Source organism: Hippoglossus stenolepis, chromosome 5 (assembly GCF_022539355.2).
Source record: "Hippoglossus stenolepis isolate QCI-W04-F060 chromosome 5, HSTE1.2, whole genome shotgun sequence".
Classification (NCBI taxonomy): domain Eukaryota; kingdom Metazoa; phylum Chordata; class Actinopteri; order Pleuronectiformes; family Pleuronectidae; genus Hippoglossus; species Hippoglossus stenolepis.
In genome coordinates, this window is record NC_061487.1 from 14,190,052 (window position 1) to 14,217,054 (window position 27,003).

The 27,003-nt window shown below is 43.8% G+C and overlaps 1 protein-coding gene across 1 annotated transcript; it reads right to left on the minus strand.

Annotated features, from left to right (window-relative positions):
* Nucleotides 1–152: 152 nt before the first annotated feature.
* smad6b (SMAD family member 6b) lies at nucleotides 153–20,372 on the minus strand. The gene is made up of 4 exons (XM_035156754.1): nucleotides 18,713–20,372; nucleotides 15,717–15,773; nucleotides 14,997–15,074; nucleotides 153–1,055 (listed from the first exon to the last, which is right to left on the minus strand). The coding sequence occupies exons 1-4, from the start codon at nucleotides 19,509–19,511 to the stop codon at nucleotides 514–516; spliced, it is 1,476 nt and encodes a 491-aa protein (XP_035012645.1). The 5' UTR covers nucleotides 19,512–20,372; the 3' UTR covers nucleotides 153–513.
* Nucleotides 20,373–27,003: the final 6,631 nt, after the last annotated feature.

Sequence of the window (27,003 nt, forward strand, 5' to 3'; positions counted from 1 at the left end):
TAGACCAATCACAACAGGGAGGGTTTAGCACACTGCTGTCCTCTATAATTGCACGTACCAATACACTTGGGAATGTACCTTTAAAAAGAATTAAGAGTGAAAAGTTGACCGTGTAATAAACCAAGTGCTAAAGATACAGACCAGACAAAGTATTAATATGCGAATACTTTATTATCAATGTGTGAATGGTGTTAGCTTTTTGTCTGGATATTAATAGTATATGAAAACTATACATCAAATCCAGGCTCATCCTAATTTTGCTGTATAATTTCTCAAGTTGGTATTGAAAGATTCTTTATCTTTATATATATTTATATATATAATATATATAAGCCAAAGTGCATTTTCCATTTTTTTCCTCTTGTCCATATACACATTGCACCATACATAAATAATTACATTGTAAAAATGACTCCGTATTTACAAGTATAATATATATTTCATATAATATATAAAACTTTATATTAAATCTAGGTAGATGATATTTGGGATAGTTTATGGGGTCCGTCTGTGTTATCTATGGTTGTTGAGGAGGATCTCCAGCCAGCAGGGGCAGGAGGTGATGAACTGTCTTGAGTAGCAGGGGCCCCAGCCCTTAGCAAAGCTGATGCGCACACTGTTGGGGTCGTAGGGTCCATCCAGGAGGTCCACCTCTGTGTTGTGCCTCAGGAGGCACGAGCGCTCATAGTCAAATACCTTGATGGAGTAGCCTGGCATCACCTTTCGCACCACCAGAGTTCTGCTGCTGGGCATGTCCAGAGTAGGGGAGTTGACAAATATAGGGTGCTCGCTGCGGTTATACGCCCACACACCGTCCGGCTCTTTGCTGAGGAGGATGCCGTAGCCGATTTTGCCTCGTGTGCGCTGTACGGTGCTGCTCCGGTGTTCCAGGTTGAGCTGGCCCAGGCAGAAGCCCGTGCCCTGAGGTAGATCGTAGAAGATGCTGACGGAGTGCTCATACACTGTGTAGAGGCGACCCACGCGTGTGCGGTGCTCCCAGTACGCCACGTTACACCAGTGGCTCTGCTTAGGGGCATCAGGCGACATACTGGCATCTAGAGGAGCCACAGAGAGAGAGAGAGAGAGAGAGAGAGAGAGAGAGAGAGAGAGAGAGAGTCATTAAACAAAACATAAACAAAAGCAAACAGGGCCAGTAAAAAGGAAGGCTTGAGTTTTAAGGGATTAGCTATCTCTTTTTATTGTTCAGAGCAGATGGCCAAACTATAAATACTGACGGAGGCACTGTATTGAAATCTAAGCCTTGTATAAATACCACTGCATGCACATCCGTCTCAAACACACACACATTCTATACATATCCTGGCGGTGGAGGGTGTAGCGAGGTCAATCTGAAGTCCTGACGTTCCCTGCTCTGCCTCAAGAGGGCACTGTAATGATTAAACTCTGACCACCCAGCACAGAGCCCTGTTTCAGCTGCTCACACATGCACTTTCAAAACACATCATGTTTAATAGAATTAATTCAGGATTACACACAGTGTTTGGACTGAAACTTCACAAAAACAAGTCACTTCAGCTGTGTGACAGACTGACAATGTTCTTACTGTTTAATAAACCCTGCACTGCTCAAAACAAAACACGCGTTTCTTTTTACAGTGGGACAAAGTTGGCATCTCATTCCTAAACATCTCTGTCCAGTAAATTAGCTTGTTAATTCAGTTTTCATGGCTGCAGTCTGTGAACTCTTTTCAGTGACAGCCCCCAGCACTCCACAGTGAGTTACTGCTCCCTAGGTAGACTTCTATTTTCACCATCCTGAACAGACACCACTGCTGACTGCTCTCAGACGCTGCTACAGTCCACACCGCTCATAGCTGTCATACACTCCTATCGCTCATAAATCTGCCATATGACGAGCGGAGAGAGGAAGTAAAAGAGTTCCATGATCTCACATCCGTCTCTTCACCCTTTCCTCCTGGAGAAGGAGGGTGCCTCTTTCTCCTCTTCCCTCATCTTCTTCACATTCCACAAGAGTGGGGGTGACGGCAGAGGGCCAGGCAGGGGGTCCCCCTCCCCCTCCACCCAGCTCTTCCCCCTGCTGTGGGCCCAGGGACGGCATTCAGCTCCCTGACAACTTAGCACAAGCCCGTGACCCGCTGACCCCCCAGCCTTCATGCTATCAGCTCCCATTAACTCACACACAGAGTGATGCCATTATTTTGCTTCAGAGAGTCTATTGGCACAGAGGATTTAAAGCCTGGGCCTGTGGCCCCATTCCTTTCAGTCTCTCTGCTCTCAGGGCTTAATGACCGCCCGCCCCATTAACAAACGCCTTTAAGGTGGAGCATCGCAGATCCACACAAACCAAATGTCTCACTCACCTCCCACCTAACTAAACCTTTCTGCTGAGTGACCCACACAAGTAAAGTTTATTCAGAGATTAGCAAAAAAACTTTGACCAGACCTGCACAGACAAAGAGCCTGACTGGTTCAAGGCTCTCTGTGAGTGAGTGACTGAGTGAGTGACTGAGCGAGCGAGCGAGCGAGCGAGCAAGAGAGAGAGAGAGAGAGAGAGAGAGAGAGAGAATGTGTGGGGGTGCGGGGGAAGCTGCAGACAGACTCTCTGTGTGTTTGCGCACACAGTGATGGCTGAAATGACCCCCTCTCTTCAGGGGCCCCAACATGCATGTGCCATTAGTGAATTCCACACTCCAGCTCCTCCACTCTGAGCTCAGCTTTTACTGCAGTGTGGCTCGGCCGCACAAAGAACTCAGCCCCAACTTGTTTATGGCCCTCTATTGTCTCAAATCAAACGGAGCCCACACATCAAGGTAAACTCACTTTGAAACTGTGCACACAAACACAAAAGGACCAAATGGCTACCGTCTCTTCCGTTTTTAGATGGAAGGACTAACGCAAAAAGTATTTGGTCGACGGTATCTAGTTTTCACACGTAGCCTGCAACGGAGGTAGCCAGTGAGACTGCGAGGACCAGGAAGAGGAATGAGCAGGACAAAGGTTAGAAATGTATCTAATGTTAAGCCTGAGGGAAGACAATGAGCACACCATGAGCCAGGCCTTTTCCTGTCGCTCTGTTCTGCCGAGCGTCTACGTGTGTCTGTGCGCACATGTGTCTGTTTGGATGAGGAAGAAAATCAGCCAGCGTGTTTGTGTTTTCATCCTGAACTGTGTTTTGTCTAGGTGTGGCGGGGGGGGTGGCGCGCTGAGGTGAGTGAGGAACTCATTAGGATCTATTTTACAGCGCAGAGCGACCATCAATAGTCGGGCTGTTTGGACAATATCACCACAGCAACTAATGCCTCCACGCCAGAGCTCACGCTGGCTTCTGCTCAGTCTTCTAGGTTTTTTAAGGAAGCATTGTTTCTTCAGCCGTGTTTGGATGTTCAGTAAATATTTATCTACCTTTTCCAAATTGACATAAGACAGACTGAAGCCAGGTTTCATTATGAGTATATGACGCAGATATAGGTTTGGCCAGGGCTCAGACCAAACCTAAAAGTCAGACATGAGGCAAAGGGAGGGCGTGCATCTCCCTCCTTCTGACCACAGCAGCGACACCCAACTCCCTTTAACTTCATGTTGGGCTTTCCGAGGGTCTGCTCAGGGCGGAGCCACGATGGACTGGGAGCAATTACTGGTGCTCTGCATCCATTTAACCCTGCCACCTTTTAACAGCTCCGTTTACCCATTAGAATAGTGGCGCATGTTATTATTGTTATTTTATTCTCAAAAGCCTCTTCTCTTAGTGTCACTCTCAGAGTCAATGAATGAGGCCACAACATGGCTGCTCCACTTCCTCTTCCTGTAGCCACAGGCAATGATCTGAGCTCAGATCAGCTCCCACGCCACTAGTATCACAAAAGTGTAGATACATACAGTAGCTCTGTGGAAGCTATTTAGTCTGAAAGTTTCCATAGCCATACAGATTGCAGAATAAAGTGGCTACTAGTGTTCTAGCACTACGATAAGGACAGTCTCTGTTTGGCTTCATTCGAGTGTTATGAAATAAGCAAACAGATTACAACACAATATAAAAAGCACACTCACACATTTCATTGAATTAAAAGTAGCCTTGTAGATGCCTGTAGCTGCACGTACTACATGTCTCAGTACAATCAAACAGTAAATAAGAGATATTTAACCAACGCTACTCCAGAAAGCCTTCGGCGTGGGGCGTTTGATTTCCGTGACAAGGCATGAGCTCCATGGAAATCATTTGAAAATTTAGCTTTTCAGTTTACCTGTGGTTGGCCTGATTGGAGGAATTCAGAAAATCAAAAGCAGGAAATCAGATCTGACAACAAACACACAGAGAAAGCAAACAGTGACACACGCAGAACGGATTTGAAATGTCAGCTACAAGCGGTCTTGGTTTAACAAGTCACTATTGTGCATGAAAAATGAGAGCCGACGAAGCAGGTTTAGATTAGAGCCTGACTGATTTTTGGTATTGGCATTTATGTTATGATGTTCAACTTTCTTCTTTTTTTTTATACAAAAATGAGGTTCCATATATTGTGTTCTGTTACATTTGTGTTTTCTTTTTATTTATTTTAAATTTTTTAGGATATTTTCTGGGCATTTAGCTTTTCTTTGATGGGAGAGAATTAAGTGTGTGACATGCCACCACTGTCGGATAATACATTTTATGGATAAACTGTAAAATATCAAGCCTCAATTACATTTCCTTGTCATAAGAGTTTGATAACAACATCTAAGGAATCATTGTCAATCTTTAAAAATATATCAAAGAACCTGTATCTGTAGATTTTTTTTACTCCCAATATCAGCATCAGCGCCCAAAAATCCCAATTGATTGGGCTCTAGTTCAGATCCCTCACTTCAGCAGCGGTACTGTCCTATTACAAGATTACAGTTATTATTATTTCCTTAAATCATGAGAAAAAGACCAACACACCATTAATACAGCCCTTAATATATTTCTCCGTTTAACACAACCTGCCCAAGGCCTTTTCACAGGTTTTCATGTTGAAAAACGCAGATAACACAGCTATGAGTTCCTCGCACTCCAGGGCAAGTCTGGGTAGTACTGCTAAGTACACAAAAATGGGGGTTTGAAAGTTTCAATGGCAATCCTTGATGATCAGCCAGTAATGCTTTTAAAGACAGCATGAAAAGGAGTGGGGGGGGCAGAGGGAGAGGCAGAGCTGCCCCGGGGTAAACACAGCTCTGCAGCCTTGGAGTGAGATGAATGGGAGGCCGAGTGTCAGGGACAGGCAGACAAACAACAGCTTCCCCTCCGTGCTAACATTTCCCCACCAAGCTCTGGGGCCACCTCCATTATACATCATCTCTCCTAATCCAGAGCAGGGAGCAGAGCTGAACTCCAAAACTTTGCTGAGGAGGAAAGCAAAAGAAAAACACTATTTCCAGTCCCTTTAAGCAGCACATTCAAGAGGAGGGAAGCAGCAAGGAGAGGAGGGGGAGCAGAGTCTCTCATCCTGTGCCAAGGATTAGATTCCCCTCCAGCTATTAGACTCGACCAATGAACTAGTCTCGCATAGCCAGACCTATCTCCATAGCGCTGTGTCAGCACTGGAGAATTATCTGACTGCACCTAATATCATTCTGCTATAGGAAAAAAAACGATCTGGCTTGTTTGTATTTCTTTAAACCAATCAACATGCAGGATGCAGTGACGGTGCCCCTGCAAAACAGTGTTGAGGTGGAACTTGTTTAGGTGGAACATTTGCCCTTGGGGAGGGGCGAGCACTGTTACACTGTTAAAATACAACAAAACACAGTACAAGACGTATGCTAATGGTGTCATTGCACAATTCAAATCTACTTCCAAACTTGCAATCGTCAGGGTGTAGGCTGTTAACTTGGAGGCTGCTGTTGCTTCTCGAAGCAAGAGGAGGTTGATAATGCTGCCAGGCTGGAAGTGGAAGGGGAGGACAATGACACCTGATATAGGTGCAGGTTTGTATGCTTAGGATAAACAGAGGAAAACTGTGCCTACGTTTTTATTATTTGTTTGATTTTACTTTCATTTACCAGCAAACTACAAAGTGGAATGAAAGCAAAAGCCCCCCCCCCCCACAATACCAGAGTATAATATGGCTTTAATTCTGCAGACAAAGGTTCCTACAGAATGACTGTAACCCCTGAGCAGGCCACATTTAGGCTGGCGTCTGAGCTATCGCTGCCATCAAAGTCGGCTTTATCAGACAGACACGCTAACTGGAGCTGCTCTTATATGTCTATGGATTTTTCTCCCTGAGGTCTGGCCTTTCTCTGCCGAGAGAGGGAGAGAGGAAGAGAGAGATAGCAAGAGAGGGAGAGAGATATGCTTGGAGAAAACACTGTGGGAGCCCGAGAAACTGAATCCAGTCACTAAGCCTGGCTGGTCACAATGGGAAAGCTTTACATTGTCATCCACTTCCTCTCCACTTTCCCTCTGTTTCTGTTTCGGGATGACCCCATGAGGGAGGAAAAGTGCTGTACCCTTGATAACAGATAACAGAATCCATAAATTAAATCAATAAACAACAGAGTTGTAAAACTCACAGGAAGCTAAGGAGGCTAATATGGAGGAGCCGTCTGGGTGCGCGAGCATAACGCCACTGGTTTGAGGGTTTTGAGGCTCTTTTTCTTTTAAGGGGAAGAGAATGTGCTGCTCATTTCCTCTAAAGCTCTGCAATGTGTCAGAGACACAGAACACAAGTGATGGTGGCGAGGCAAGCGAGGCCTTATGCGAGTCTTTCAGGGCATGTAAAGGCCCAGTGAGAACTGTGGGGGATGTTTGTGGATGTCATATCCACAGGCAGCGTTAAAGGCCAGCGGAGTCTGCGAGAGCACCGAAAGCAAAACACTCAGTGAACATCCTGCTGGGTGGCTGTGCCCTTTCACCTCCTCATACAACCTATCTGCTTGTGTGTGTGTGTGCACGCGCGAGTGTGTTTGTTTGTGAGTGTGTGACGGGGTTTCGAGCCAAGTCGGCTGGAGCGTTTGAGTCGTGGAGACCCTGCACATTCCTGAACACCCCCTTGCTGTGCCTCCTAACTTCCTACTCTGGTTAGGACTGTGGGGGGTTGGGGTGCACCAAGAAGGTTGCTTACCTTCTTGTCCTTCAGCCGTCTTGTTCGGTGAAAACATCTCACCAAATCACGTCTTGTGAGAAGATGCGTCGATTGTGTGGTCTAAAACGTTTACGCACAAACTTTAAACTATTCCTCTGTTTAATTTATATTTTTCTTTAGAGTTGACACACTTTTCTTCTAGGATAAGCAAGACCCTACACTAATGGAGGAAGCCGACGTTAGCTGGCCTGTATACTCAAGCTATGTTGAAGGCTTGGTTTCAAATGAACAATAACAAGGAACTCTATCATTACAACTTATATTAGTCTGACTAATTTAAGGCGAAAGGCAGGTATTTGGTTTCCACCGGACTGGGAGGTGGAGCAGCAATGATGGACAGAGTTGCTGTTCAAACAATGGTTTCCTATTGATCGGCCCAGTGGATCAGAGTCTGTGAGGAGAATGTGTTCTGTCAGGATAATGTGGCACCAGAGTTTCTGTTTCAATCACAACACTTGCTGGGCTGTAACCCACACTGCTCCACCGCGGGCACCCAGACACCAGCTCCCCAAACAAAGACAACTGTTTCCCTCATCTCCGACAAGTCTGCCCGTTCACGACTAGCAAGACATTCATTAAAAATGCAAGAGTGAACATTTCCAATAATTCACAAAGTCCTTCCCTGTCAACATCTGCAAAAAATCTTGAAGTAAAAGGGAATGGCAGGATTTCATTAAGTAAATTATGTGCTGGCAGTCACAGAGAGGGGAAGAGGGGGAAGCTACAGCCAGACCTCTAATCTAAACCGTACCCTGAAATGCGACAGCCTGACTGCACGTACTGAGCTGCGCAGCCAAGACTTCAGCAATACACACAAATAAAAGATAAGTAAAACACACATTACAAAAGTCAATGCGATTTTCCCTGGTGAACAATATCAATGAGAAATTTCATATGAGCATGTTTACGACTTGTAAATACAACTCGCAAAACCCTGGTCCAAGAATATAATTTACTTTGTCGAGTTGTACTCTGTGTACAACCTGAGGACATACACTTGTACGTGCTCAGGAAACAGAATACCTCGGTGTGAAAAGTGAGGTAAGCCACTGTAAACAATGTATTATCAGTATTGATTTGTTAGACCATCACTCAAAATAAAAGTTTTCTGTGAAGATTAAAAAAGCACCAGCTTTTAGGCAAAAGATCAAAGGGAAATTATGTCAATCATTCTTGGCTCCATGTTCGGACACAGGAGTGGAATGAAGACAGCAGATCAAGTTCAAGATAAGGACAGAGGGAAAAAACTCAAGTGACTGTCTCTCAGTTTACACGTGTATAGAGGTGAGAAAATGAAGCAGACCTCGATACTCTGGGAGTTTACTGTTCATCCATCCACAATGAGCTCCTCTCCTTTCCCTCTGGCTGTAAAAGGCTTGTGTAGAGATGTCGAATGACATGGGCCCCTACAGTTAATCCACACACAGCTTTCTGGAGGCTCAAAGAATGCACTGTCTATTCTGAGTTTTAAAAATACTGTCAACCAAAGGTTCAAGCACAACTGTCAATGCTCCTCTGGGGAGAAAGGGGGAAAAACATCTTAAATCTATTTTCGCCGGCAATCAAACCACAGGCCTAAATCATAGCTGGCCAAGGCCAGTGTCTGGATTTATAATTGTGGGTAAAACAGTCAGAAAAAACAGCATCCACAACTGGCATCTCCTTCCCTACTCTTTGCCAGGCAATGCAAAGCTAGCACATTTACAGTGGCGAGCTCAAACAGAGTATTGTTCCCCCTCTCAGTCTTGAGAGGAGGCACACTAAAACACTAAACCAACAGTTGGACATTCCATACATTTTTAATGGCATTGCACGCTCCTTATTTGTTGCTGTAACCCTGTGCCCTGAGCTGAATGAATGGGGCTATTGGTGGAGGCTGGAGCTGCGCTGTGGTGTGAAGAGGGAGAAGATGGCAACAGCAGTCTTCCACAGGATGAGCTCACTCACTTTGTTTGCTAAGGTAGAATACGGGGCAAGAATTATAGCCCGAGCACACGTCCTGTTATTTCTTCTGACTTTATTTTCTCTCTGTGTGGCAAGTCCCAAAATGAAACACAGTCCACATTATCCTGCATGAGCACAGCACACTGTGCAAATTCGGATGACAAGCACAACACTGTGAGCCCAGACTCACAGGCACGTATGAGGCTGTAGATTAATCTTTATTAATCTTGAGCCCTTCAGAAGTCAAACACCCAGCAGCACTGGCACCACACGGGTTTGCCAAGCAGACACAGATAAATACTAAGCTCAGCAGGTTCGTTTCTGTTGACATGTAAGTTTCGGGCTACTCTGCTTTAGATTAGCACGGCTTTCACTCTGCACATAGAGGTCACATTACCTCACCACGTCTAGGAACTGTGACGCTGGTTCTGACGGGAAAGTCAACTCGAAGAGCAAATTTTGTGTAAAAAAACCACAATGACAACAACACTCCCTCCTTTCAAGTCTATGTGACAATTTAAGATGATGAAAAGTGCTTGGTTCAAACTCACATTTCCGCCATCGCGACACAGACGGCCCACACTGCAAAGAATTTTCATCTATAAACCTAAAGTAAGGCTGGTTGTAAATGCCGTAATACATATTATTAATGAGCTAATACGTCACACATATTGTTGAGCACTCTGCGCAGGATCTTCAATGTCCTAACCCCTGCCAGAAAAACTTGAAAGTGGACAATGCTGAGAAAGGGAAAATCAAAAACGGGCTTATCGCTCTTATCAATGGCAGTCTTTCTATGTGTATGTGTGTTACGTAAGGGGAAATGGAAGCCAGCCTCCCAGGACAGGAACGGATACTTAAGACGAGGACTGTGGGTACAAGCTCTACGCCAATGCAGAGCGAACACAGCACAGGACCCTTCAGGATGTAAAGCTGCAACCCTCCGCCCTTAAAATGGACTCTTGCAAACTGGATATGACAAACGGGTGAGGAGAGCCCCCTCACGTCCCCCGAGATGCTGGCCTTCTCTTCAACATTCCTCAGTCTCCCCCCGCTGTCAAAGGGGCAATTCACCGCCCTGTGTTGCTACAAAACCCAGGCAGCTTTTTAAAACAGGATGTTTGTCTGAGGCCTCCTTCCCCTCAAATAAACAATCCGCAAAACCTGATTTCGGGAGGCAGGGTGGAAGCACTCGAGTCACATTATTTCCACATCCCGTATCCTGGAGCATTGGGGCTCCTGAGGGAGTGTGGGCGGCCAGGCGCTGGGAAGGCTCAGGGCTGCGGTGGAAACCTGAGGCCATGTGCCAGGCTGCAGGGGGAGATGAACCCAGGCTGCATCGCTCTGGGGTCTGTGGGACGGAGGAGGGGGATCATGCCTCGAGGTGGGGAGGGGGACATTGCTGACATGCTTATGCAGTTGTCACTCCACCTGATCGTACCTCTGTCCGCACATTGCAGAGTCAGAATACAGCCACGGCAAAAGAGCATGTCCGCACAATGGGAAAGAGATACTGTTTGTACTCAACACACCACATAATAAAGTCATGCACAAAGAATAGAGTTACAGGATGACAAATAGTAGTATTCAGCTGAATATGATGGTTCCTGAGCTATAAATGTATCATTAAGCCACCTTATGTCACTCAGCATCACACTTACACCCAGGGGAGACATGAAATAGACTTCAAAGGTCCATTCATAAAACACGGAGGCCCCTGCAACAAACTGAAGACATGATCTGACATGCAAAAAAACACAACGAGATATTTCAGAGCAATTTAGACTTGCAATCTATCCCAAATCCTTTCGGATGTGTACAGTAGATATGATATTTAATTAGAGTTAGCAGAAGTGGAATCACATGCCTTCAAAGTCAGATCAAAAAGTATAGGTCCAGTCTAATCTGCTTTGATCAAGAGAAGCATCACATGCCTGAATTAGACTGTCTAATTATTCCATGCATTTTCAGGATCATTTCTGACTCTGGTACAGACAGCGGGAACGGTTTGATGCTTAGTGCTGGCCTCTTCCTGACACAGACAGGCAGGCTGCGATTAGTATTGACTGCACAATTTAATTTGCTTTGCTCTTGCTTGTGAATGTATGTCAGTATGCATCTGGACTTATATGAGGAGTGGAAGGAAGAAACATAGACTTAAAAACGTATCAATAAAAGCTTTACATATGTGTTTTTGTTCTCCCAGTGCCTGCGTAAACTGGACCTTCCCTGGGTAAATGGTTCAGTGCCTCATATAAGGGTCCTTCCTATCCATCTGCTAACTGCCTTGTTCTGCCTGGAAGAACCAGTCAATACCAGAATGGACCTAACAGTGTCGGTCTGCACTAGAGACATCCAAAGAGACAGCGCTGACCCCCTCTCCAGAGACTGGCCGGCATATGGAGGGAGATTACGGTGTGGGAACCCTGACTACCTGCTGTTGCCCCTCTTGCCTGTATTAAATATAGTCTGTGAGTGCGGCTTGGGCTGCAATTTTCTGTTTGAACCTGTCTGAGCCCGAGAGAAAACTAACCAAGCCTGAAAGGCACTCTTTCTTGTGTGCCCAAACACGACTTGAGCCAAATTTCTTCCTCGATTACAGGCATATACAGTGTCAAAAAGTCAAGTAGAGAGCCCAGCCAATGTAACCTAACCCAATACGAATATCATTTCAAAATGTTTGTCCGAATCGGACCTGATGACCCCAACGAGTACTGGTGGGCTGGGGTCAGGTGTCCACACTCTACTTTGTGGAGTCCATGTCTAGCAACTCTCAATCTCCTTCCACCTCTCCGGTCCAAAAGAAAATATGAAAATATGAAAAGGAAATTGACTCAGGTCAACCTGCAGTTCCTCCGTTCACTTGATCCTACTAATCTCAGTGACCCCTAGATTCTCACATGTGATCTAAACTCACATCAACATGTACACAAAGTGACAAATTCCTCTGGGTTGGTTGAGGACGCATCCTCAGATGACTGAAGAATGCAGGCAGACCTGGAGCCATGATCTTATACTGGTCTGAGCCGGGCACAGAGGAAAGCTCTGCATCATTAATAGTACATTAATACATTTAATAAGAGTAATCACTACACAACGTGACCCTCATCTTCAAAGCCTGAAATTCAGAAGTAGAAACACAAAGTCATCTGGGCATGGCTCCTCATAATAAAGATAATAAAAAGATATAAAGAGCTGACCAAAGCAGCATTGTAATGAAGAAGAGCCCCCAATGTCAGAGACAACGTAAGTGACATAATGAAGTTAGTGTGTAGGGGGAAAACACCCCCCCAGACAGTCATACAGGAAGCAATGAGACCTGCTTCAAAGAGCTTCACTCTGATGACCACACGACCAGGCCCAGGCTGTGAGGAAACAGGTGTGTGGACAGACACCAGCACAGGCACATTCCCTCACACACACACACAGCACCGAGGTACCATTCCAAAGCTGTGCCCTCTCGTGACGTAAACACACACCACAGAATGCCTGGTGCGGCTGTTTGTGACACAGCAATGTTTAAATAAATTATTGGGAATATTCTAAATGTCTTTTGCCACTAAGTATTAGTGTATTAAGGCTCAGAAATTCATAAAATAATGTGCACGTGAGGAAGCTTTTTTAAGACTGCATGCTTAAGAACATTTTTAAACAACTGTAAGACTCCACCAGAGGGAGCAGACAAAGCTGAACTCAACTAACATGGTACCAAGCAATGCAAAGCAGCAGGAGAGCTACTTTTCATATTTCCATGAAATGATATCTCCTCGACACTGTTTGAAGCGGTAGAACAAGCTTGTCTACAAAACCATCCCCTCTGATCAGTTTCTCTGCCATTGTGTGTTGCAGAAGAATGCTCAGCGGGTATTTATGTAGCCCCAGGCTGCAGACTGAGGTTGATTATTTGACTCGGACACACCCACCCACCCAGTGCCCCCCAGACTTGCTTTTAAGAGGTTTATTTGTTCCTGCACGAGGGGTGGAGTCTGGATCCCATACAACTCTGGTTACATGCTTACACCCTCTCTACCTGTGCTGAGGGGGAGATTCACAGGGAAAGCCATCTCCAACTACACACATTCAGCACAGGATAACCTGAAAATACGCATTACAGGCCTGCATGCTAAAGCAGAAATAAGCAGGCTTTATGAGGAGGACTTCAGGCTCCTGGTTTGGCAGAACTAGGTGAAATACTTGGTAGAGATTCTGCATCCCTGACGAGATGCTCATGTTTTCTTTCACTCAACGTGGACTCCCTTTTTGTATCTAAAATCAAAGAACCGTCACGCAGTCCAAATGCAACACAATCAGAGACAAACTGACTACACAAATTAACTCCCAGCAAGGAAAACGGACACCTCGCAGAGCGCCGGTCATTCTCCTCTCCTTTTCCAAGTTGCTGAGTGTGTCACAGCCGATGCAGAGCGATCTGACCTGGCCTGTACAAGCAGCAACACAGTTGGAAGAAACCAAAGCCTAGCATGTCTAGATCCTCCCTCCTCACCACAGTCTCTGAGGAATTGTGGTGCGGGCTCTGACAAGCCCCTCATTTGTTGACTCAGGGAGTGTCGCCGAGCCATGCTGAGGTGGTGACAGCATGTGTACCGGGGAGGAGGGGGCCCTCTCTGACTGAATACTTCACTGCCAGGTAGCCATGTCAACTCCTCAGTGTCCAGGCCTCTGAGCCATGGCAGGAACTTTAACAGCGAGCTCCAAAATAAGGGCTCTGACTCCCCCTGTCCACACGATACTATGCATGCTGGCTGTAGCCCTAGAAAGGAGGGGGGGAGGCGTGCTTAACTCTTTGCCATGAGAAAGGAGAGTTTCGTTTCAAATCAGAGGACAGGACTGTTTCTACTCACTTCCTCTGGGGTGGCCCCATTCACAGGAGCAGTTCCATTTCCCTGAACCCACCCCTCCCTGCAGCCCACTTACAGCCAGGCTAGATAGAGTCGTACGTGTGAGTGTCTGTGCACATGCATGTGCACAGCTATGTGTGCTTGTGTGTTTCTGAGTGAGCTTGGATCTTATTACAGTTTGATCCCACTCAAATATTTCTGAAAGAAAAACAGAGGAGGGGAGGCCAGCTCTGTGGCCAATGCACACGCCCCGCTGAACCTCTGCACCGCTCACAATGAAACCTTTATCTTAAAAGCCGGGACTGTTCATAATGGCCCTTAATGAGAAAGAATAAAGAACAACATCTAAATGAAATTACCAATGAAAATGTGCGCATTCATCCAGATACACTCAACAGCTACACAGAGTACAGCTCTGAACTGTGTTAAAGAACCCTCGGAGAGGATCCTTATTCACACATTTTAAAGAAAAACAAGACACTGTAACATTTAAATGGCAAACGATTCATAAATTGCTTCCTAATTTGTATTATTCTTACTCAAAAATAAAGTTCATGCAAGTACTAGAAAAGTATTTTATTACTCAAACTATCAATTTAACTTTTAGTTAAACACTTCAATGTCATGATTTTGTTTTAATCAAACAATTTAGTAATAATTTAAAAATATGATTCATTAAGTGAAAGCTATTGAAATAATAATATGAAAGAAATGACTCTTCATTCAGGTATGTTGAATGATACACTACACCACACCAGTACCACTACTACACCACAAACATCAGCTTAGGGATATATCCAAAATCAAGTCAAGAAAGAAATAAAGCTGAAATACTAATGTCAAAATATCCCATAAACACATTCACTTCTATGCATCATATAGCATGCTAAACTATACAGCATACCAACAAAAGACAAATGCCCCCTACTCCTACAACAGATACAGCATAAAAAAGACAAATGAACTTGACTGAAGACTTCAGTATTTACCGATGGGCTCCTCTGGGATTATAAACCTTTGGTAATAATTAATGTCTAAAATCAGAGTGAAACATTTCGGATATAAACTCCTTATATGGAGACTGACGACGGTTGGAGTAACACACCCACCTGAGAATTCCCCCGGTGTGATGTTTGGTGAGCTGGCGGCCTCGGTTTCAGTGTAAGACAATGTGGAGTCTGACAGATCTGTGGAGGAATAAAACAGAAATTAGCCCTCCATTTCCTGACAGTAACATCTGCTTCTCCTAACACAGCACCTACTCCTGTGTACGTCTGAAACTGCCTCTTATTTCCTTTCAAATTCAAAACAATTAACACCATGTTGGGCTTCATCCCCACAGTGGACAACCTGGCACTTCACTGACAGGCTCTACCTGATGACACCCTCCACTAAATGCCAGCAGAAACCTCAGCCGTTCTCAGGCTTGCAGCCCCAGCTCGCAGCCAGGCTCCAGAGTCCCAGCAGCTCACAGTACATACTGCCCACACCATATTGCCCACACTGGCTCTGGCTGGCATGCTGACATTATGCCACATGCTGGCGCAGGTCTCCTCTCAAAGCTACCATGCAGTTAGCTTGTAACCGTGCCCAACTACAGCCATTAAAATTCTCCACATTGCTCGTATGCCTGTTTCTTTCTGTTGCAAAGGAACCACAACAGAAGACTCATATTTACTTCTGATGGTTAAAAATACAAGAATCAAGTAATTACAGCTCTGCAACCTATCAAATATTAATATCAAATCCAAATGAAGATCAATAACAGAGGATGAAATGCAAGGCGGGATTCAGGTGCCACAGAGTTCATCTTTGTGTTGGTCACTCACCCAGTGGCTTGTGTTCTTCATTGGGGGAAAGCCTCGAATAAGGAGGTGGGGGTGACTCTGTAACACAAAACAGTCAGGTTAAACTCACACCCTGATAAAGATCAAGACACAGACACACGCAAGCACAAACACACACATGTTAAAAGTTGAAGTATTTTAAATTCTAAGAGGATCTATCTGACATTTAAAAAACCCTGGACTGATAGAAGTGTAAGAAAAGGTGAAATCCTCTGTCTCCGGTAAAGATATTCAGCGGCTGATTAACTGTGAGACAAAACTTAGACAATAATTCCTGCTCTTATACTGTCAACACCACATAGTACGTGTGCTTCATCCTGCAGTAATACAAACTTAACTGACTATTGTTTTTATATCGTGTGTGAAGTTATCGTCAGAAGACTTTGATAAATGCCTTCACAGCCAGCCACAATAGGAGCTTCAACACACAACAGATCCATTTCAGAGTCGACAGCAGGACACATCTTGACTCTTACAGCTTTGTGTCTGCACCACAAACGCAGATCATTTTGTTCAGAATCTAGTAAAAAAAAAAGCTAATAAAGCCGACGGAGAAGTGCACGTCTGCTTCTGTTATTTAATCACATATTATTCAACTGAAGCAGTAATAACTGCGACCACACACTAACCACGACTTTTAGTTAGTAGTTTGGTAAATGGAGTAAATCTCTGCTTTTTAACTTCACTGTGTTTCAAGGCCTTTGACTTTATCTCGTAAAAAACAGGAGAAATGAAGAGAATAACTTGCACAAGAAGGAAAGCACAAAAGAAAGAAAACTTTGCGAGCACACTGTGACCTCGCCTACAGGGAAAAGGGGAAGGAGAAAAGCATAATAGCAGCGGGTCCTTTAAGAGTGGCGGCAGTAATTGCCAGGATCTGAACTCAGTCACTCAGATACACAGCTAGTCAGTCTGGCGCCAGTAGTATGCAAACTGTATATTATCACCACTCCTTCACCTAAATAGCATGAGGGGACCTTCTTAGGACAAAAGGGCTTTTAAAGCGCAACTTGAAACTGATCTCATTTGAAAAGTATAATGCCTGGCTAAATAAAAGGAAAAAGTTTTTGTTCGCTTCAATCCAAGCTCTCTGCCTCACATTGTAAACTGTTTTATTCTTTTATAAGGTCTTATATGAAACTGATGCCTGGGGTTTACTTTCAAATAATTCAAAAACCAAACAAGTAGATTTAATTACAGTTGAAAATGTCTTGTTTTTAGGATAGGTTTGACTTTGGTTCACTAAGAGTTAAAAAGGTTTTACAATTAAAAGCTGTCTCATGAAAGGAGTGTTATCCTTATACAATTCCATACTTACTTTCCCTTGTGCAAACAACGTAAAAAAACAGTGGTTAAGGTCTTGATTCACAGCCCCCCTTCTTGAATAGCATGAAAGAAATACCAGCTCTATTGGGCCACGCATGAGCGCATGTGAGCTATGTGTACTACAAGCCTTAGTCCCAATATGGGGTATGTGCTTCTCTCCCTCTTCTTATAATTCATCTTGCTAGTTTCAGTGGAAAGAAACACACACAGCATCGCCTGACATCCTCATCAGTAGGGGCACTAACCAAACACTCAGTCTATCCAAACCAGCCAACACCGCGCAACCTTTATGGAGCTCTTTATAATACCAATCAGTTCGTACTGTGCACACCATATTCCACACATTTGCGTGCTCCAAATTCTGAAATTGCTGGACTTCTGACTTTTAAGAGCGTGTCGCCGCCAGCTGGCCCTAGAAAACAAGAATGTTATGGAAAATCCTCCACCCGTGCCAGTGAGAAAGCAGAAATACTGACGCTTGCGTCTTTACACATGATACCATGCGTTGTCATCAGGTCAGCGGGGTCGAGTGGCCCAGTGTTTAAGGTGTGCCAAATCGCAGGCCTGTCCCCTGCCAAAATTTAATCTGTTTAATATAGGTCAGGAAGGTTCTGCCATAGATAGATCATTGATGGTGGAAAACAAAGCTCTGCTCCTTCACCACACCACCAACTACACTGACACACACAAATCTCAGTGTGTGTCTATACATTCAAGTAGTATACATGTCATACCCTGTTGATGGCATTGGGCCTACATGGCAATTACCCTTCAGGAAAGAGAGGTAAGAACAGCTGTATTGACAATCACAGGCACAACAATGACATGTTCTCATATAGACGTCATGTACTGTGTGTTATTAAGGAATTCATTGAAGATTGAAACAGAGGAGCTGTAAAGGCAAGACAACACAAACACCTTCAGGGTCCAGTCGTCACAGGGCAGTGTGAGTGATCCTCTGCTTTATCACCAAACTATATTCAAATGCAACTTCCCAAGCAACTTTAAGAGACAAACAACAACATCTTACATGCATTTTGATATTTTTTTCCTCAAATATCCCGAACACAAATACTCCAGGTAGCATCAGCATAGGACCAAACTGACAGTCTCCCAGTTATTCTGTCAACCTTAGCTCAGAGTGATATTATTATTGTTCACCTTGCCATAAGGATGACCTTAGTAATCATTAACTATTTAATCAAATGGCCAGCTATCTCGGTGTGTAAAAGTAAGCCAAACAATAGCAGACAAATAAAACAGCGATAGGAAAAGACTGAATATATTTTTCAATTTTAAAATCTTGAAAAGTTCATTTCTGCCATGGAATGATGAATATGACCTTTGCAGTTCTCTTTGTAATATCTCGGGTGTAATAAGTTGGAAATATCTGAAAGGCAAGTTGACCAAATGGGCCTACTGTAAAACTGCATCTGTAGGATTCAATTCTGCTTTTCTCGAACATGAGCATTGTACAAGTAATGTGTCCCAAATGAAAACCGCAAAGAGAGAAAGAGGAAACCTGGGCTAAACATCACAGACCCAGAGGCATTACAGTTGGCTGCTGTTGGACTATGAAAACCTGCATGGAGCTGGGTGCTACACGCAGACTGTGTGTGTGTGTGTGTGTGTGTGTTGGCAGATGCTCTTACCTGGCCCACAGAGCCGGCTGTAGTGATAGGGGTTGCAGCAAACTGACGGACCGTCCAATGCCCCAAAACTCTTACACTCACAGAGCGGTTTGAGCTGGGCCGAGTGCTGGAGGTCGGACCAGCGGTACAGTTTACACACGAGCAGCTGTGGGGATGCCACATGGCCGCCCAACCTCAGCTCTGTCCGGGAAAGCATAACACAGTCGCTGGGCATCCCTCCCCTGGACTCCACCGCCTCCAGTAAGGTATCCAGCGCCCTCTCCTTGAGCCGCTTCAGGAGAGAGTATGTGGCTGACTTCAGTTCTTGATCCAACACGGTGCGCGGCATCGCCTCCTGCGCCTCGGGAGAGCCGCTATTCCTGGGTCCGAGGCTCCTCAGCGCGAAGTGACACGACCCCGGGTCCGCGGTCCCCTGCGCCGTCTCCGGACCCCTGAGCTCGGCGTGGTCCCGGTCTTTAAACAGGCAGCACGTCACTGTCCTGCACTCGCTGTCCTGCACGGATCGGGGGCTCCCGTGCGCCTGGACGCACACCGCGCCCCCATCTTGGTCCGACGTGACCCCCGAGCCTCGGCTCTCCGCGGGGCTCCGAGTGCACACCCCCCCCGTGTCCCCTGCGTGAGACCCGCTCGGGGTCATCGGTCTGAGCTCCGTTTTGGGAATCTTCTCCGGGTTGTTGCAGTACAGATCGTCCCTGCAGCCCTCACCAGTTTGGCCATTTCCATCTTCCCCTTCTCTATCTGGGATCAAACGGCTTCTCCAGAGTCGCCGCACAAGACCTGAGCGTTTCGTCCTGAACATACGACAACTTGAAAATCGAGATGGGGTCTTTTTATCAATGTTTTTTTTAATCTACAGATATCCGGATATTACAGACACTTTGACGGTCGTTGCAAAACATTAATGTGTGCGGAGCGCCGTGCGGTGCATGCACAGCCGAGCGACGAGCAGTGCTGGCAAAACCGCAACATTAGACTCAAGGCTGTTTTGTTGCATCTACAACAACACAACCGCGCAATAAATGCACCGCAGCATTCCGATCACAATGCATTCATTTAGCCGATTCATCCGATTACCCCGAAATCGGCTGAAAAGTGTGATTTTATAATCCAGGACCGCAGCGGAATGGACTCGTTAAACCTCTGTTACGCACGAATGAAAGAAAGCGGAGTGCACAATGAGATAACATAACCCACTTAGAAACATAATCCAGAAGCAGCAGCCTTCTTCATGAGACCGACTCGAACAGTTCAGGACTTTTAACAGCCCCAGGTTCTACTTTCTAACCGGCACGCAGCGCATGAGGTACTTCGAGGAGGTTTAATCCCAGGGAAATGCACTAGAAGTCCGGATCCTTCAGATGTCTGTGCACCTCTCCTTCTTCTTCTTTCTGAAACAATCCCAACAAAATATCCATGCGAGCTGAAGCTACACGGAGAGGATCAATCCGGCGCCGAGTCTCGCTCCTGCTGCTCCACTCAGTTCTAAAGCAAACTGCAGCACGGATCCCTTTCTTTCTCCGTTTCTCTCTTTTTCTTTTTTTCCCCCCACTCTTCCTCACACACACACATGCACACGCACGTACACACACACTCGCACACACACATACACACACACGCGGGGCCCCCGAGGAGAGCGGTGGAGCCATTGGCTGACTACCATCATGTGCTAGTCTAGACACTTTGGCGGCTGTGAGCTGCACTGATTGTTGCGCAAACAAGGTTTCAAGTTTCTTAACTCTTAAAGGCGAAACACCCACCTCTCTCGTTTTAAGTTAAAGTTACTGAAACTTATTTACATCCACTGCATCCGCTATACGTGTAGGATGTGACAGGATCTGAGCAGGGAGGGGGGATAAATACCTTTCAAGTGGAGGAGTGGGTTCTTTTTTTTTTTTAAATCACCACTGAAAAGTATATTTAAACTTTAGGTATTGGTTGGGAAATGTTGGAGGTGTCAACACTTGACAAATCTTTGTTTTGCTCATCACTATTGTTTATTTAGAGCTTTTAAAATGGATTATGAAGAGTAAAAACAAATGAATAACAAATCATAAAAATAGATCAAGAATACACTGACATTCTTAAAAAAAATCATCACTGAACTCATGAAAGGACAGTGTGGAAGTCACGTTACTGTAATATTGTCAAAATACTCTTATTAAAATACCTTTTAGGTGTGAAAAGATATATAGTCAATTTAACTTTAAATAAAGAATAATTAGGAATTATAAAGTTATTTCAACGACAGGGGCGGGCCCAGGGGTGCAGCTGAAATCTGATTGGCCCCTAAAGTGCCTCTACACAAACAACAGAAAAACAATCACTTACTGACAATATTCAAAATAAATGACAATTTGTCAAAAAATAAGCTTTTTTGATGTCCACAATGTGCTTGAGCAAGAAATATTTTTTTTAATATATTGAATGACGTGTGGCTTTGCTCAAAGTTATGAAACAAACAGTTAACAGGGAATGACTTACATTTTTGACCTGACTGAATGAGCAATTGTACATGGATGTTGGACATATAATTGGCCCCCTCTGTGTCAATTGTAGCCCCCTAATGGCCCCTGATTTAGAAAAAATCTTAGATCCGCCACTGTTTTAGCGTCTGTGTATATGGCATAAAAAATTATAGAATAGTTTAAATTGAATAACACAGTCAATATATATGTAGAAAGCACAAAGAATCGTGTGATTTTTGCAATTGGGAACACAAGCCCAACAACACTGCTGGGGTAGGACTCATTTGCATTCAAATGAATAAAATGAAGATGGCTAAATGTGTCTTCTAGCTGAAAAACAAGTGTATGTTCCAGCAAACCAATGCAACTGCAATCTCGCCTGGTGTGTGGACCCTGTGCACGTAGCCTGAAATGAAGGTCAAGAAATCAAGCAAACATCAAGGTCGTCATCAAGCTAACCGCGCTTGGCTCATTGTAGACGATTTGCTCATTGGTCTGTGGGAACCCAGACACCATTCGTTTTCCGCCTCCTTCTTGAACACAACATAATCAGATATCAAACGTACATTTGTTCGGCCCTGGGAAGGTACATTCAAATTGTTGTTACTGCAAAAGTGACTACTAGTGGTCTAGATATATGTCTAAATATGCTGAAATGATTTACAAAAAGCTGACGTCAGACCGACAGATTTATCAATCGGTCTCGACTGTAAACCTCCTGTGGGTCACACCCTTCCAGTTAAGCGTATTTTTGGCAGATGAAAGGAAGCTTCTGATGATAATCATACAATAAGTCGACAAGATGAGATTATTTATCTCCTAAAGAACTAGAGAGTTATCAGTTACGTGGACTACAAAACACAGGATGTCTCAAATTAGGAGGAAACGAGGAACGATAATATTATCATTAAAGATATTCCTTTCATGCCTTTTTCTATGAAATAGAAGTAGAGCAACGTAGCCATAATGTCTTCACATTATGTGCGTCCATATGTGGAGGTGGGGAGAAAACTGGCACAGGCACTGAGACGCTTTAATTGATTAATATTGGCTGCTGTGCTTGGATCCCTCGTCCATTGTTTCCTACATCCTGGAGGTAAATAAGCAGGATACTGTAGGTTGCAACGGAGCAAAGTAAAGGTTTTCAGTTCCATAGAGCAGACTGAGAAAGAAAAGACCTGAGTGTGAGAGGCTAAAGAACAAGAAGAGGCCTGCACCAGGTCAGCAGCAACCTGCAGTGACACAAAAGTGACGACAGCGTTACTATGTAATCACTACCGACACAACACACAATAATATATTTCATAGTTCTCCAGCCTTTAGCTTTATGTGGCATGGGAAAAAACGACACGCCTGACCTTTTACCACTTTGAGAGCCAGCAGTCTTTACAGTGGCTGGAGACACAACAGGTGAATGCTTGCTCACTGATGTCTGCCTCCACCTTATCTCATGCATCTTGTTTTGTCAGGGCAAACCGTAAATAACAGGGAACTCCAGTTTCTCTTCTCTATGTGACCAGCTACTAGTTATTATGGACATGCAAATCTTATATTCCATCCGGTACATTACAGTCTGAACTACACGTGTATATTATGGTGACAAAGTAAATTTGAATTCTATTTCAGGACTTCACTTGAATTTCCTTCACCCTGGTAAGAGTTAAATTATCCTGGCTCAGAACCCAGAGGCAAAGCCACACCCCCAAGATATATTAACATGATCCAAGAAGCAAAAGTTCAGAAGTAAGCGCTGCTGATTGGTTGAAAAACCTTGAAGCCTTGCCCCCCTGTGAAAAACAGTCACACCCAGTATTGAATTTGTAAGTTGTCATTAATAAAATGTACTTATTTGATTTAATCCCTGGTGACCAAATATATTGTTCCACGTAAACAAGACTCTTCACTAATGTTACTCATGTGACATCTATTTTATACTGGTGAGTCTTTGAAGTTGTTCGAATTGCACAACACATCTGTAACTCTACATATAAAACTGTATCATGAAATTATCATTGCATGTGATGCCCACTGAGTCAAACCCTGAGGCTTGGGTAAATTGAAATTAATCCAATAAAAACAATGTGTTTTGTATCTAAAAGTGTTTTGAATGTTTCAGATTTGAAAGAAATGAGCTTTACGATAGGAAAGATGAATCTTAGCGAATGTTCTAAAACACACTAATATATATTTATTTTGCAAACATGTGGGTGACACTGGCTTCACTGAAGCTCTCAGGGTTGCACCAGTGGAGACTCGGAGGGCTGCAGCAGCACCGGTGCCAGTGTCTGAACTGGAATCAGGTTTCCCTGGCAGGCTTGGGGCTCAGGGGCAGAGGGAGGTTACTGAGGGTGGACATGGAGGCCCTCATGCCTGCACTGTGTTAGAGGCACCTGTTGCAAATGCATTCCCCTTTGTAACTCAATCACATGTCAGACAAGGAAAAGAAAACTGTTATTACAGAGTACCGCTTCATTTAAATCAGTGTCATGCAATTTTCAATTAAGTCAAAAGAAAGCCCAGCTGGCTCATAAGTCACTGAGGCTGTCGGCTCTGCTCTCCCCGCTATTGGAAATGATTCACGCGAGACAAATGTCTGGAAGCATCAGCAGCAAGCAGATATATTAGATGCTCTCAATCTGGTACAGCATGAGTTACATGCAGATGATCCAGTGAGGGGATCTCCACTCAGTCAGTGTAACAGTTAGCTGACCGTAAACCTTGCACTTAAAGGGGTACGACAAGTACAGGTGGGAAAACTTCAGAAAAGTTACTCTCAAAAATAATGTTATTGAAACAGAAGCAAATGTATGAACTCCCATCAAATCATCACACGCCATTATTCAGGTCAAGGATCCGAGTATTTTTTAACATTCTGTTCACACTGAGGCTGTTTGACACATTTACTCTGACAGTCACTGGCGTCCATTGTGTGAGAAACTGGTCCAAAGACACTTTGAGCTGTTATCAGCCACAACTAAACCTCCATACATTTTCAATAGTTATCATTTCATGAAACATGTTTGTGTTGAATATAGTACGGGTCAAATTAAGGTCATAAAGATTTTGAGCTTGTAAAGTGGAGTTCTTAGTTCTCTGTGAACCTGTGAGATCATTATGGATGAGAAATGCAAGTTTGTGCATCTGTAGAAAGGATTTATATTTGGGCAGGAGTAGAGAATATCCGTATTAGCAAAAGAGACCACGTGAATAAAATCAGCGAACAAGTTGTTGAAGAAACATCTGTGTACTAATGCAAAGCAGAAAACCGGGTCAAAAAGTCAAAGATTCCACACTGTGTGATGTGACTTGTGACCCTGTTTTTACACCTGAAAGTGACTGGTTTCATTACCGTCATCTGTGCCGCAAGGGTCCTGAAGGGCTGCAGATGATTTTCAAGATGGACGACGCCGCAGGCTCCTCTGCGATCTGTGGGTTTGCAAACATACACAGCACGTGAAATGTTTTCCATCATCTTCAATAGAGACATCATTTAATCACATATTTTATTCACACAGGTCGATCCTTTTTTAAATAAACACAATAGAGTACATATTCTACAGGATTACAAAGTTTGATTTACAACTATTAAATAAATCACTAATAATAAATAAATAAAACACGTCCCTGACTTGCACATTTTTAAAGATTTGCAAAGGGTGATTGAAATAAACAGCTACTTTCTGAAAACCTCTGACCACAACTATGCTGTCCTTGCTTTCAAAGTTTTGCTGATGCAAAGGACAAAAACATGTAAAAATATAAAAAAGATTTTGGTGTAGCTAAAAAATATATTTTTAAATCAGTAATAAGTAATTTGATAGCAAATAGACATCACATAATTTTCGATCCTGCATAAAAATCAAATAAACAAAGAACCATTAAAGCACCAAGACGGATTGTAAAATGGAAACATTTTGTGGTTATCACACAAAGCTTTACATTGTTTTGTGTGGTTTCTGCCATATATTTGAATTCCACCATCATGTAGTTGACACAGAACTGTAAAGCTAACCATTGCTTAAAATAGGGTTGAGGCCATCTCTGTGGCAGCTCGGTATCAATGTACAATCTTTTGTACCACATGTGCTCCAGTGTTACAGTGCAATGAAAACCACTACAGCTGAAACACAGAATGAAATGTGGTTCTACAAAGAACCTTATGGTTTTAAATTGGACGATTATGGACTGACAACTGGTTCCTGTTGCAGCAAAGAGACCCATTTTTCAAAAAGCCTTTTAGACACTAATGATTCTATAAAACTCAATTTGAAGAAACTTTGAAGAACCTTCATTTTTTAAAAGTGCATTTAAAGAAAAAGAAGGCCACCAAAACCATCTGGCTCTTTTTTAAATTGAGAAATCAAAGTTTAGGCATTTGAACTTTTCATCTTGCAGCTATGCCCGAGCCATACTCCACTAATGTGAGCTGCATGTGTGAAAGTGTGTAAGGAAAGACTTCTTCAAAGAGTAAGACGTAACTGAGTATGAGGATCTAAAACAGGGCACAGCTGTTCACACAGGCCTGTCCCCTTGTCTGCCCCTCTCCCCGTGAAGGGCCAGGCCCACGCACCCCTGTAGACTCCTGGGTAATAATGCAGTGGTCACGCCGGTCCAGCTCCCGACTGACACATCAGACAAAGTGGGTGAGCAACGCAAATTAATCATGGCTGAGAGATAGATTATACAAACGGTGGCAGTGACAAATCCAGTAGGAAAAGCCTTATAAACAACAGGTACGTTTTCTATTATGACTTATGGTCTAGTGTAAAACTCTTTAGGCCAGCCTAAGGAACACATTAGCTTTGTGTAGCACCTGATAATTAGTGCTTCCACCCCATTACTGCAGTGACGTCATCTCTGTGACTATTTGTATTCAAAGCAGACCTCTGCTCCAAAATAAATCTCTTTAACGGAAATATAGCAAACCATCTTAATGACACCGTATGCTGCTGGGAACTGAGGTGATACTGCAGCAGCAGCAGAGATCCTGGTGCCAAACAGTGATCAGAGTCATTGCAAGCATTAACCTGTGATGCAGGAGAACATGTTCTTTGGCAAAACTGTGCTGATGAAATAAGAACCTAATTAACATGCAGTTCATTTGAAGGTGATCTCAGCCCTGTCTCACTAATTGATCCTCTATGTTAATGTCCTCTTTGGAGAATACAGTAACATTAGACTGTCATGCTTGATTGAATCCATGTTAAACTAGAACGGCACTCAGTCGAGCTCCTACCTGCGCCAAGGCCCGACAGTCCCCTTAGGAAACCACATTTAAATTCACTAGATCTGGATTTTTATTTGGATGGCCAACAAATTGCACACAGTCATAGATATCAGTCCGCTAAACATAAGAGATATTTTTAAAATCGGATTCATAAATTGTTCTCTGAGAAATCCAGGGTAATGTCGTGCAACTTTAAACAATTGTGGAGCTGATCCGGATCTGCACAAAAATGTAATGGGTTCCTCCCTGATAAAAACCTGCTTACTGCCAGACAAACAAATAAACAAAGGCAGATGAAAACATAACTCCTTAGTGGAGGTAGTGATAGAAAATATACCTAAGATCACATTACTCACTGACAGAGACGCTGTACGACAATGTAATTTATAATCTTGAAAAAAACAAATCTGATAGTTTAATATGATACATGAAAGTCAATACTACTCCTTTTATCTAGGTAACTAAGTTAAATGGTTACATGTGTGGTTATAATTAACCAAATGTATCTAATGTCCTTATTCAGTTCATAGCTGCATATGATTCATAAATTGTGCCAAATTATATTAATTCATCATGGATGTCACCGGCAAACTATGTAA